This window comes from Meleagris gallopavo, chromosome 12 (assembly GCF_000146605.3).
Source record: "Meleagris gallopavo isolate NT-WF06-2002-E0010 breed Aviagen turkey brand Nicholas breeding stock chromosome 12, Turkey_5.1, whole genome shotgun sequence".
Lineage (NCBI taxonomy): Eukaryota > Metazoa > Chordata > Aves > Galliformes > Phasianidae > Meleagris > Meleagris gallopavo.
The window spans coordinates 9,959,543-9,972,498 of NC_015022.2; the positions used below are offsets into that span (position 1 = coordinate 9,959,543).

At 40.0% G+C, this 12,956-nt stretch overlaps 1 protein-coding gene across 1 annotated transcript in view; it reads left to right on the forward strand.

Annotated features, from left to right (window-relative positions):
• The first annotated feature begins 90 nt into the window (after positions 1-90).
• Positions 91-12,956, forward strand: part of SPPL2A (signal peptide peptidase like 2A) — a 27,207-nt gene continuing 14,341 nt past the window's right edge. Inside the window, exons 1-6 of the mRNA XM_010717514.2 lie at positions 91-213; positions 2,256-2,375; positions 3,543-3,725; positions 4,396-4,485; positions 7,535-7,668; positions 9,872-10,023. Coding sequence (XP_010715816.1) covers positions 91-213; positions 2,256-2,375; positions 3,543-3,725; positions 4,396-4,485; positions 7,535-7,668; positions 9,872-10,023 — 802 coding nt within the window. The remainder of the gene's footprint in view (positions 214-2,255; positions 2,376-3,542; positions 3,726-4,395; positions 4,486-7,534; positions 7,669-9,871; positions 10,024-12,956) is intronic.

Below are 12,956 nucleotides of genomic sequence, written 5' to 3' on the forward strand. Positions count from 1 at the left end.
GGCTCCGGCTGCGCGCACAGATACGGGCCGCGCTGCCGCTCCGGGCGCTGGGCGTTTGAGGCCCGTTGTTTTGCTCGTGTTGTTGTGTAAATGACGCTTCGTGGGGCATCGCCTCGTGGATGTACAGGGAATGCCATAGGTAACCTCCTGCCTAATGGAGCCGGGAAACGTGGCAGCGAAAGACCTTCATCACCTGTTGAAGCTGTATGGAGGGTACACCGCTCTGTTACGTTTTTTCTTATTTTTTTTTTTAAACATATTTTTTTACTTACTTTGGTAAGTCAGGACCCAGAGTACCCTGCTTGATAGCCTCAAAGTAAGCACAGTTTTCTTTATCCCTGTGAGCATAGCTGTGGGTGAAGCAGCTCGTGTCTCTGCTCAGTGCTGCCTTGCTATCTGTGAGCCCCGTGAAGCTGCTGTCAGTTGCATTGGATTTTTCTGATGTTATTCCTTGGCCTTAACTCTATGGTTTGCTGCTACTGACATAGGCAGGTGATTCCCTGGCAGCCTGTGCAACTCCAGGCCATGCCCTGCCTCTTCCCGTGCTCTACATTGTCTCAGCAGGCCGGTTCTAGCTGAGCTGTTAGATCAGCTCACCAGCCCCGAGAGCCCCAGGACTGGCAGCACGAGGAGCTGGGGCTGTTCAGGCAGCAGACATGCAGCGAAGGACCACAGCTACTCTCCAAGCACAAGGAACTGTTCCCCTGCCCACAGTGCCCAGAGGGAGGGAGTGTTTGTGTCTCAGTGCCAATGGAGAACCGTGAATGTTGCTTCTTCTGTTTGTGCCAAGTCTTTCTTACCTTCTTACCTTTCCGTGAGGTTCATGTTGTTACTTGTTGCCTGTAAAATACCTTTCTCATGTTCTACGCATTTGAGTTTCTTGTATGCCTTATCTTGATGTTAACAATGATGGACCTTATAAATACTGGCTTAGCTTGGTCTTCTTGCCCACTGAATCCCATCAGTACAGTTGTTCTACATGGAGGGGTTACCAGTGCGCTTGGAAGCAGAACAGTGAGCCCAGGCTTATATCCCTGCTGTACCTGGGGTGCATAATAGGAAAAATGAGGATTGAAAGATGTCCTTTTCTCAATGAAAGATGAGGAGTTATACATGGTAAAAGGAGACATGAGGAGGGAACCACTGGTCAAAAACAGGCAACAGATTGTTTGAGGACCATTGAGAGTTGTCTTCATTGAGAAGTATCTTCAGCCAGGGGCAGCAGCTGGGCCCTTTCCTTGGGTGGGAACATTCTTCTGCCTATGGGATAGGCCTTCAGTCCCAACCTGCGGTCTTTGTCTTTTGTGAAAGAGGAAAACTGAAGCAATTGCAAAACAATAAAAATTCAGTTGGATAGATGCAGGATTACTTCAGTTGGGATGTTCCAAATGAGGTACAGCATGCCGTGTTTCTCTTCATTTTTTGCTTCTAGATTAGAGCTCAGCGATGAATATATCAGCTCTGGATCCCTCTCCTGCCTTGTGAGCAGGAATTGTATTCCCTGATTCATCCGTGGAGCAGGAAGCCTGCCAAACACAACACGCGTATCAAATCAGCAAGTAATCACTCCTTTTAGGCAGGCTTGTGCTAGTGTAGCATTAACACTTGATTTTCTGGAGCAGAGAAAGTACTTCTTATTCTCTTTCAGGAAGCAGAAAGAGCTTTAATGGATGGAAATGTCTTGGTTTTGCACCTGTTGAAGTCCCTTATGCTTTTAATTTGCCATTAATTTGTACTTTCAGGTGGCTGCATTTAAGAGGAAGTCTTGATAGTTCTGTACTAGTGATAAATCATGAAACAATGTGTTTCGCCAACGGCTCAGGAACTGTTCTGTGCTAAACAGTTAATGTGCTCGGGCCCTTTGACACAGTTCTCCCAGCAGATGTTCAGGCTCTATGGTCTATAGAATGGATTCCTCTGAAGAAGGTTTTTGCTATTCAAACCAGGCAGACATAAACCTCTGAAACAATGTCGTCACATGGCTTTCTTTTCTCAATAGGTCTCACTTGCTGTAGAATACTGATAGCCAGTCTGGGGAGGGAGACTTCTGTAGCACTCTCATTGATTAGCACCGTGCATCTGCCAAATATTTGGGATTCTATCCTGTAACCCAGCTTCCCGTCTCTCATAGAACCAATCTGTCCATGTATTTCTGAACAATTCTGGAGGCACTTTCTCTTCCTGACAGATTTTTAGGGGAACATCTTTACAGCAATAGTCTAAAGTTTAATTCAGAACACTTTGGTTTATTGCAGATAAATGCAGATGAGGGAATCCTGCACGCTTCTGGAAATGGTGTAACTCCTTTAACAAAGGATTACTGCATAGCTTACAATTCTAACTGGATAACTCTCCCAAGCAGCCTGGACAATGCCGTAAGTAGTTTGTAATCATACTTTATAAGAAAACTAGAACACAAGATGAATCTGGATCAGCTGTAACTGATCTTCATATCTTTGAGTTAAATTGGTGCTACACTGAAAAAAAATGGATTTCTGCAGTGAACATTTGTATCCCTTAACAAGTCTTTTCTAAAGCTTATAAAGGTGATACTCTCTCTGTTTAACACCAATTTTAAATACATTTTTTTTCTGCTGTGTCATCACCAGGTCCAAGTTTTAGATTTGCGAGTAAAATTTTTTGTTTATAAAAATGTTGTAAACATGTGAAACACTTTCTTCTATTCATTTGTCAATTTGATCTCCTGTTTAATTGTCTTGAAACCATGCGGTAGAAGAGGAGACTGCCTGGAACATTCATCCTGCAGCATTTTTGAGTTTTTCAATCCAGGGTGTAAGGCAGAAGCATGTCTTCTTCGTCCAGCATTCTTGCTATAAACAGGAAATGCTTTGTGTTTGGAAGTGGTGAAGGCAGTTTTATTCTTCTCATTTCTCTCCTTTCCCTTCTGTCATTCATTAGCATGTTAACTATGTAAAACAGAAAAAATCACCTGTCTTCTAAAACATCTCTGCTGTGCTACTTTGGCCACTGGGATGCCTTCACTAACTAAATCCTGACTACAATTTTAAAATCATCGTTAATCTTGAATTCAACTTTAAGAATAGAAATATTTTTTTTGAGATGCCAACTGTTCTTGAACACTTATTGTGCCTCAGAACTCTGGTTATGTTGCACTTGTTGTTTTTTGTTTTTGTTTTTGACTCAAAGCCTGAAAATACTACAAAACGTACGCTGGATTCTCCAGAACTGCAGGCAGTGATTTTCCTACGTCATATGATATTTCAATGGAATTTATATGAATATAATATTTCCGATGTCATATGTTTACATTACAGCTGCATCTGCTGTGAAACTTATTACCGGCAGCCAGCTGTTTCAGCTATGCACAGCTACAGACCTCCTTCAGTACTGGGGTATACTGGTATACTGTAGAAACCATTGCCCCGATGTTATGTTGCTAAATGTGTGACTCCTTTCTGTTATGCCTTTTTGTGTCAAACCTCACATTAGGAAGCGTATTAATCAGTGTTCCAGGTAAGAGTGAGTTGTCAGCTGCTTTCCTTCTGCTTTTCTCTCTGCAGACTTTCAGGTCTCTGGAAAACCTGACTTCTACGGTACTCTGCGATTCTTCTGAAGTTCCTGCTGTTGTAATGAAGGACAAAGCAGTTGTCGTGATGAGAGGAAACTGCACTTTTTTGGAGAAAGCAAAAATTGCTCAAAGTTTGGGTGCTAAAATGCTGTTGATTGCCAGTAAAGCTAGGCTGGTAAGTTACAACACATGATTTTCTTCTGTATTGCTGTAATGCCTTATCTGTTGGTCTGAGGTAGTGTTGCTTAGAGATAGCTCAGAGAAGTCCCAGAAGCAGAGGACCACAGGGATGTGTGGGATTCCACTGTGAATTGTTAATCTGAGTGCAGTGCTAGTGCTACTGCTTATGTGACCGGAGGGCCATGCTCCCTGTCATCGTAAGTAATATTTTGTTTTAAACACACAATGAGAAAAAATAAATCAGAAAAATTTCATCTGAAACTGGAAATACAGAGGGCACTGGCATATCTTTATAGATACTCCTGTTACTCGTTTTTGTTCTCTATTACAGCTGCAAAATATAAGTACAAATATTTGCAGTTTCAGATATTGTGTCATCACAATGTGTTGATCTTTGCTTTAAGTGCATAGGAAATAAAAAGCATGTTTTGTTTATTCCTTATAATCCTGTGTGAAAGCACAAGGCCTTCATGAATCCAGATGTGTTGGTTGTAGCTCCTATTTTGACTTAAGTATGTCTGCCTTTGTTAACCTTTTGCCAAATGTGATGAACTAGCTACATTTTCCTCCCTACAAGTATGATGAAATTTAAAGGACAGTCTGCTTATAGAAACCTGCTTGGCAAACAGACCCAACATATGAACCACTGACACTTTCTCTTCTAGTCTCCTCCTTCAGATAACAAGACCGATTTTGAAAATTTATCTCTACCAGTTGCTCTTATAAGATATAATGACATAATGGATATGCAGCTGGTAAGTAATATAATTTCAGCATGTAATGGTATGTATAGTCTTAAGATTTTTGAACAAATAAATAAAATAATTTCAAATCAGATATGAATGTCTTCCTGATTTGCATGTGAATAGATACTCTTTCACAGGATGGATATTAAGCCATGAGTAGGCTTCCTTCTTCAAGTTAGTTTGAGAAAACCTTAATTAGAATACTAAGAATGGGAAACAATACTGGAGGAAGGGTCATGAATAAAAATCTTCATCTTAAACAAGATAAGTATCCTTCTAGTAGAGTTGGACAGAATTGGTGATGCCTGACGAAAGTCAGGAGCTGTAGTACAGAAGCAAGAACAGCTGAGCTTACATCTAGCAGTGTGGTATCTTGCAGGCAAGCAGTCCCTTGTCAAGGTGGATCTTAAACCAAGTGTGATTATTATTTTTTTAATTTAATTATTAAAATTATTTTACTTTTTTCTTAATCCTTCCAAGATGATACATTCTGTGTCTATAGTATGACAGCATCCATACGGTGAAGTTAGTTGGTATAATTCAAGTTTCTATGGATGAATTCATGGTGAGATGCCAAATGTGTAGCATTAAAGTCTGGCAGTTTAGTATCTCCCACAGTTGTATTCAGGGGGATTTGTTTTTGTTTGATTTGTTGTCGTATTTAGTGTCAAATAGCTTTGCTAGGCAGAAGTTGCACTCCACAGGTTTTCCAGTAAATCGCAGAGGCTTGCAGCAACCTTAGTTCCTTGGATTGTATTTGCAAGCTCATTTCACCATTTCTGCTCTTAACCTTCAGAGCTGCCGTGGGAAGTTGTAGTAGGTAAGTATGCAAACTGAGACTGTGCCTGGATGTCTAGGATTATGGTTATTTTCTCTATTTATCCATTAAAGATTGGTTCTTGCAAAGCATTGATATGCCATACTCATGGATGAGTAGTTTTGGTTTAGGTTGTCCTCTGTCCTGAAATGTCTTCATTTAAACAGGAGAAGGTGATGATTTTTGCTTAATTGAGTGGCTGTAATATATGCCTTACTAACCTGGAGGGAAAGTAGGGCAAGGTAAGATCCCTGATTGATGCAGACAAGACTCAGAACAACTTAACTGCCTAGTGTTGTTCTGTGTTGTTTCTGTGCAGCTATAACAATTCACCAAGTAACTTTCCTAGTAGATTAGTGTGCCGGGTGATGTCTAATACTGCTGTTGAATCAAGGAGAAAAAATGCTCTTTTTGTCTTAGAAAGAAGCTGTCTTCATGAAAGTAGTAAGAACTAAAGCCTAACCTTGAAGTGATTCGTTCTTAATTCTATTGTTTTTTTTGCCAAAGCTTTCTTTCACATCACCAGCAGTAGCTGGTCTGAATGATATATGCTGCTTAGGTGCTGTCAGCTGTTGTACTCTTCTTATTTCAGCTGTGTTTGTTTTATTGCTTTTCAAGGCTTTCAACTTTTTAATTAGAAGAGTGACAGTACCAGTCTGAGGGGAGCTGGTTGGTATTTTCGTACAAGACTTCATTTCTGTTAGCTTTCACCGTTTGAATCAGGTGCATGAGGAGTGTTGGTAGCAACACAGTGTCACAGACCTTCTGGGAAGTGGGCAGCTCTCGTGCTGCATTTCATTCTAGTGCTCTGCGGTGGCAGCTGAGACTTCAAAGGTTCTCAGTGAAGAGCATAACAGTAGTAACGAAAGGAAATAAGTGCTCTATACTCTAATGTGAATTATGCTTCTTAAGTTTAGTGGAACTGAAAAGAAGAACTGGGTTTAGACTTAGAGTCATAGAACTGTGAAGGTTGGAAAAGATCATCTAGGGCAGCTGCCCATCTACCACCAATGCAGCCCACTAGTTTGTAATTCGCTACTGTAAATGTGCAAGTCATTAGTTTTTTGTTTTTACATACAGGATGCAGTAATTAGAGTAAGACTCCTTGCCTTTGTCCAATTTGTTTCACTTCCTACAACTAATGTTTCAGCAGTTTTTCTTCTCTATTTTCTAAAAGTGTGATAATCTGTTCTTCCATAACTTGAGGCAAAGGAATGACTTCTGACTTCTGTAGGCTGCAATAAGGTTAATTTCTGTAACTATCTAATTCAGGTGTTGAGATGAATCTACTTTCTTCACAAATGGCCAGTGTTTTCCACTGCACTGTTCAGCTTGCCATTCAGTCTCTCCACTGCCCGTTTGATCTTCCTGTAGCCCAACTTGCCTGACACATTCACATCTTCTGTTTTTATCCCACATGCAGTCTGTTAGCAAATCTGTTCTTCTACCACATCTCTGGAGTCTGTTCTCACTGTGGGGCTGCTTTAGGTGCCCTGGCTTACTTCAGTGACAACAGCAAACTTTGCCCATCACCTGTCAAATCATCATCCTTTCTCATCTTTCAGTCTAGTTAAAACACATTGGTTTTACTTTCAAGGCTTCTGTACAAATGGTATTGGTTATGTCTCTGCTCCCTCTCACCTTTTTCAGTCTTATGTTTTTTAAGTTACATGAAATTACTTTCTTTTCTCTTCGAATTCATCTCAAATCATGTTTGTGAAAACTTTCAAAACTTTCTGTTGCTGTGAGTTTTCACCGTGTCCTGTCTGAAGCATCTTGCCTGTATCTGAACTGCGAGGTTTGTGGTTTCAGTAGTGAGAGGCAGACCTCTGCTCGTATCTCAGTGGACACGTGTCTATTTTTCAAGGTAAAACTCCAGAGATGTTTTCCTGCAGAGTTGAGGTCTTTGCTATGTATATTTGGGGGATGAAGAGCATTTGGGCTAAAGGTATCACTTCTGAGAAGCGTTGTAAGATGGCAAAGAAGTACCTTTTTCCCTTGTTCTATCTGTATGTTGTCACAGCAATAGTAATAAGGCTGTTTTCAAATCTGAGCATCCTGGAAGGTGGCATGAAAGGCATCAGTGCTTTACAATGATAAAAGTATGGGATATGTTATACAGTAAGTTGAAACTGTGATTGCTACCCTTGTGTAGGTTAAGAGGAAATCATGTTGTGCTGGAAAATAAGTAATACAGTTTCCTTCTAGTCCTTGTGAACCAACTTGTCTGTTGTTTTTCAGACTCTTGGAAATGAAATTAATGTGACTCTCTATTCACCACCTTTGCCGGAGTTTGATTGCAGTATGGTTGTCATATTTGTAATTGCTGTGTTCACTGTGGCACTCGGGGCCTACTGGAGCGGAGTAGCAGAACTGTAAGTCTGTACAACAGAACTGATTAAATTAAGTGGACTCAAATTCTGTGCAATCTGTAGCTGTTATAAGAAACAATGTTCTTTTAGGGTACTAGTTAAAGAGTTAGAAGATACAGGTGCAATTAGATGCTTTCCCTTGAGCTTCTTCTCTATATATGTAACAATTGAAAAATCATCAATTTGTTGTGACCTAAGCTGCTTAGAGTTTTCTGCTTAAAATAATTCATCTTTGATTAATATTTCTGAATAGGAAGAGTCTGAAGGCAGGCATGCAAAAAGGCATAACACAATGTACACTTTCGTGGTCTTTTCCTCTGCTGTATCCCTCAGTAGGTCCTTGAGGAACCCTAAGCAGTAGATTGTACAATTCCCTGAGGAGTAATGCAGCTCTTGGCAGGATGAGTGAGAGTTAATGTTTTGATGTTTTGATACCATATGCCCCATAACTAACATCATAACGCTCTAATATCTGCGGCAGAAAGTATCATGAATTTCAGTGACACATTCAACATCCAGTGGTGCAGGAGATATGTATGCGTATATGGTCTGCACAGCGATCTGTACAACTGCCTTGTTCCCACTGGCTGGGTGGCACCTTCTGGGATGTCCGCACTACAATTCTGTCACTGGGAGCACTCAGGAACACAATTCACTTGTGTCTGGGTAGCTCCAGCCAAAGTCCACCCAGGCTTATTTACCTATGCTCCGTGCATTATCTGGTGGATGGCAGCAGAGCCAGGGGACGGAGCAGCTCTGGGACTAGGCAGGGGAAATGAGGTGTGTGTAAAAAGTATGGTGTGTGGCCAGAGCAAGGAAACAAGTGGATAGGAGGGGTTTCTGCACGGTGTTGGAAGACTGTGCAGCTTTAGTGAGTGAAATAAAGCACGCTAGGTGCACAGAACTTGTTTTAGTCTCGGGTTAAATTGGATGTAGCTGATCTTGGATATCTGTGCAGGCAGCAGGGGCCAGCATGCTTTACTGCATACAGCTTCATGCTCTCTGTTCTAGCACTTTGTTCCCCAGAACTCAGAGTGGATTGCATGTGATAACTATGGCTTCCTCTTTCCCACTGGTTGTTATGCAAATAGTGATTTTTTGTATTCTGAAGAGATTAAAGAAATAGAAGGGGGGATTCTTTCTTAAAGGTTGGATGTGATTACACTTCTTTTTTGCCCCACAGTGTTTTAGGGTGTGGCTGCATTGAATGCTAAAATAACAAAATGTGATGCTGTCTCCTATTTTGGAGGAAAAAAACCTAGATGTAATTATATTAAACTTGTTAGACGTGCACTTTCATAAGACTAGGCTGAGCTTTTTTTTTTTTTTTAGCTGCTTATTTAAAGCATGTTCTCTAAGAAGGTGATTCATCTTTCTCCTATGGGCTTTTTTCTTTTGAAGGTAGTTGTTTCAGTGCTGAATTCAGCATTTTGTTGTAGGTAGGCACTGGGATCCGTCAGGAACATGCTATCTGATGGGCAGGTTTCACTGGTGTCTGTACAAAGAGTAGTAGGGCTATCTGCTCAAAGAACAGAGAAAAACACAACAGTTTGTCTCCTTATTTTGCATGGTGAGCTATAAATATGGAGTATGCGTGCATAGAAACCTGACTTCTGGTGAAAATGCCTACTTTATGTCCCCCTGCTTCATTTAGTCTGTGTTTTGAAGCTAAAAGAGCTAGTTACTAGCTGGCTTTGTTACTCTTGTGTGTGGGGGTTTTGCAGAAGCTTACTGTCTGTAATTGAGGTTTTAGACACTGCAATATGCGTGGTTTTAATTTATCATAGAGATTGACTGTGTTTCGTTAAAGATATTTTGTAGTCAGACGTGATGCACTAATAAAGCTGAGAGCACGCATCCTGAAAAGGTTAAAAGTTTTGATATTAAGCAGCTTTTCCTCATACTGATCAGGATTTTGATTGGGAATTCTCATTGAAGTTGACAATTCCCTTACTGTTGGAAAGGAAGGCAGGTAAAAACCTTTTTCTTGTGAGCTGTGCTAAGTAAGAAGTGCACATCATCAAAAAAGTGGAGAGAAAATCAACACACGTTCAGCTTTTCTGAAATTTTTGAAGCCTGACAGAAATGAGGTTTAGGTCTAAATGCTGTCAGTTTAAATGCTTTATAAAAGACAATTCTGTTCATGGTAGAACTTCTTCATAATCTCTCATCTGAGATAAATATATTTGTCGTTTTCCTAATATAGTGAGAATTTGAAAGCAACGGCAAGTCCTGGGGACAGAGAAACAAGAAGGAAGAAGGAAGAAAATGTTACTTTCACCACTCTGACAGTTGTCTTGTTTGTTGTCATCTGTTGTGTCATGCTGATTTTACTTTATTTCTTCTACAAATGGCTAGGTAAGAAACAGTGGATAAATCTCATTTGATGTATTTTTCTGCGTGATCTTATTAGGTGTCTAAATCTGAAAAGCTAGATTTCTAACTGAAAATAAGACTAAGACAGGGGAGGTTTAGGTTGGATATTAGGAGGAAGTTTTTCACAAAGAGGGTGGTGAGGCACTGGAACAGGTTGCCCTAGGAGGTTGTGGATGCCCCATCCCTGCAGGCATTCAAGGCCAGGCTGGATGTGGCTCTGGGCAGCCTGGTCTGGTGGCTGGCGACCCTGCACGTAGCAGGGGTTGGAACTAGATGATCTTTGAGGTCCTTTTCAAGCCAGGCCATTCTATGATTCTACATATGATTATTATTTTTTTTATTCTACATTCTGTCATTGAGGAGAAAATTGAAAAAATGCAGTTACTAATGAAAAAAGAAGGAAGCTTTCTTCTACTGTCTGAGAGTCTGCCTGTACAGTGCTCATTCTGAGGGAAGTACTGTGGAAGAGAGTTGACTGGTGAGGAATTTTAAGAAAGAAATCTTCCTTGATAAATACTGATGCTTCTGGAAGGATGACAACGAGTACTATTCTTTGCAGTCAAATATTTTTTTTTGTGTATCACACAGTTGACCTTGGGTTTGCGGTTGCAGTGCCCTCATTAAAGTATCGAGCTAAATGGCACTCCCCTGATAGAAAACACTGAGGCACAGTAGCAATAAGGTAGTTTCTTGAACGATGCAATTTGATTAAGGTCTTGTTTCTGAACTGTTGATCTTTTTTCCTTCCGCAACCAGAAAACATGCACTGTTCAAAATGGCGCTTTCTAGTGCAAATACTGTAGCTTTCATTCTGAAATGAAATTCCTTCCAAATTCAGTATTTCTTAGAATTTTTTATAGTTCACCCTTCTATTTCTATAGAAGAACCTTCACAATGCTCATGTCTTGCTTTGTTTAGTTTTAGTTGTCTTGACTGTATGAGCAGTGCTATGCTGGCTAAACTTGTCTAAATAGAAGACTGATGAATCTTTTAATTTGATCAATAGTTCTAGCTTAAAAATTTCACCTGTTTACTCAGTTTCAGGAGTTTTAGGAAGAAGTGAAGGAAGAGACCTCTGAAAGGAGAAAGGGACAGGAGGATGAAGTGAAGAGTGAGGCCCTTTAAAAGAGGAGAAACAGAAGGGAGTAATAAATTAGTCAGGGAGAGAAGAAAATGTGAGTGGTTCAAAGAAAATATGTAACATCTTTTTCGAAGAAGCCTTAGTTCTGTGCTCTTTGGATCAGACGCAAACTGTTACCATGGTATGATATGCTGTTCTAGGGAAAATTCTGTTTTTAATTAAAAACAAACAACCAAATAAAGCCTCACCACGCTGATGTGATTACCATAGCATGTGAATGTAAATCCTAACTTCAGTACTTGACTTTAGAATCGAGTAACCAGTAAAGCTATACAGTTTCCCTTAGCCAGCTTCTTGTGTAGACTAAATTCCAGATATTTCTAGATTTCTAAGTTCCTTGTGTATTTTATACCTAAACTTAAATAATGACTTAAGTTTTGGGTTATGGAGTTTTCTCTGTTATTGCTGGTGTGATGCCTTTCTGGTAGGTGGCATTAATTCTGTGTAGGTCCACATTAATTTGAAATTAAAAATCTGAGGGTACTTCTCATACTAAACTAAAGGGTGTGGAGGAAAAGTAAATACTTTAGGAAAAAAAATCCAGACACTCCCTCAAGTTTTCTGGCTTTTATTGGTTCTATTGCTTTCTTTGGTTCACTTGTAAAAGGTTAAGCATACTTGCAACTTCACAAATGAGAAAGAATTAAAAAAGGGATGATCTTTAAAGGATTCATGCTGGCATAGTACTTTAACTCAATGTTATAACATTATAATCTTGAATATACAGTACAGAATTGCACAAAGTATGCATAAACTTGTGATAGAAACATACTATCATGGTCTTTAAAGCAGAACAGTGCTGATGTGTGCATTTTTTTGTTGCCTTTCTAGAGGTGCTAAAAGCAATTGCCTATTTCAATTTACTTCTCAAATTGTGGCATAATTGTGTAACTGAAGTGCTACAGGGAGTGTTTCCAGCACAGAGCTGCTTGTTTGCTCCCCTGCAGGGGTGAGGGGGAGCAAAAGTGAGAAAACTCGTAGGTTGAAATGGGATTTTGAAAGTAAAGGAAAGGCTGTGAGCACAAGTAGAGCGGAAGGAGGAATTCAGTCACTCCTTCACTTCAGAAAGGCAGATGTTTAGTTCCAGGCCTTCATCATATGTAATGGTTACATGTAAACACAGATGCCTCAGATGTCTTGGGACTTCTTGTAGTCCTCCAGCCTTCTTGCAGATGGACAGAAGTGTGTTATCTGGGCTGCTTTGGTCACAATTCCAAAATGTAGCACTATGCAGGCTGCTTTGAAGAAAATTTACTATAGTCCAGCCCAAACCTGCGCATCTGTCTTCTTCTAGATATTACAATTATTTTCTAACCAGACCTACGTTGCAGTCAAGAAACAACCCCAAGCAAACTACTGTTTATATTGTCTGTCTGTATCTCAAGGATCTTACTGTAAGTTAGGATTTCCAGTATATCACAAGTTGGAACTCAGAATATAAAGACACTTCCCAACCAGGTAGTTTACAGCTTAATAGAAATTTTGGAAGGGGTAAGATGTTTAGAACCCTAAAGTGCCACTTAAATCATCAGTCTGATCTTGGAGTTGCTGAAATTTTTGTGCACAAACAGACAAAATGACTGCAGGGAAATTTGATGGGAGGAGTATTAACAGAAATTGAGAAAGCTGGTAGTACTAAAAAATACATCAATTTTAGCTATAACCAAAGAAATGCATCTCAAAGCAGTGTCAGATGTCATGTTTTTTCTTGAAGAAAAGAGAAGAAAAAGGTTGGGTTTTGGTCTTTGGTTGTTCCTTTGTTGATTTTCACTTT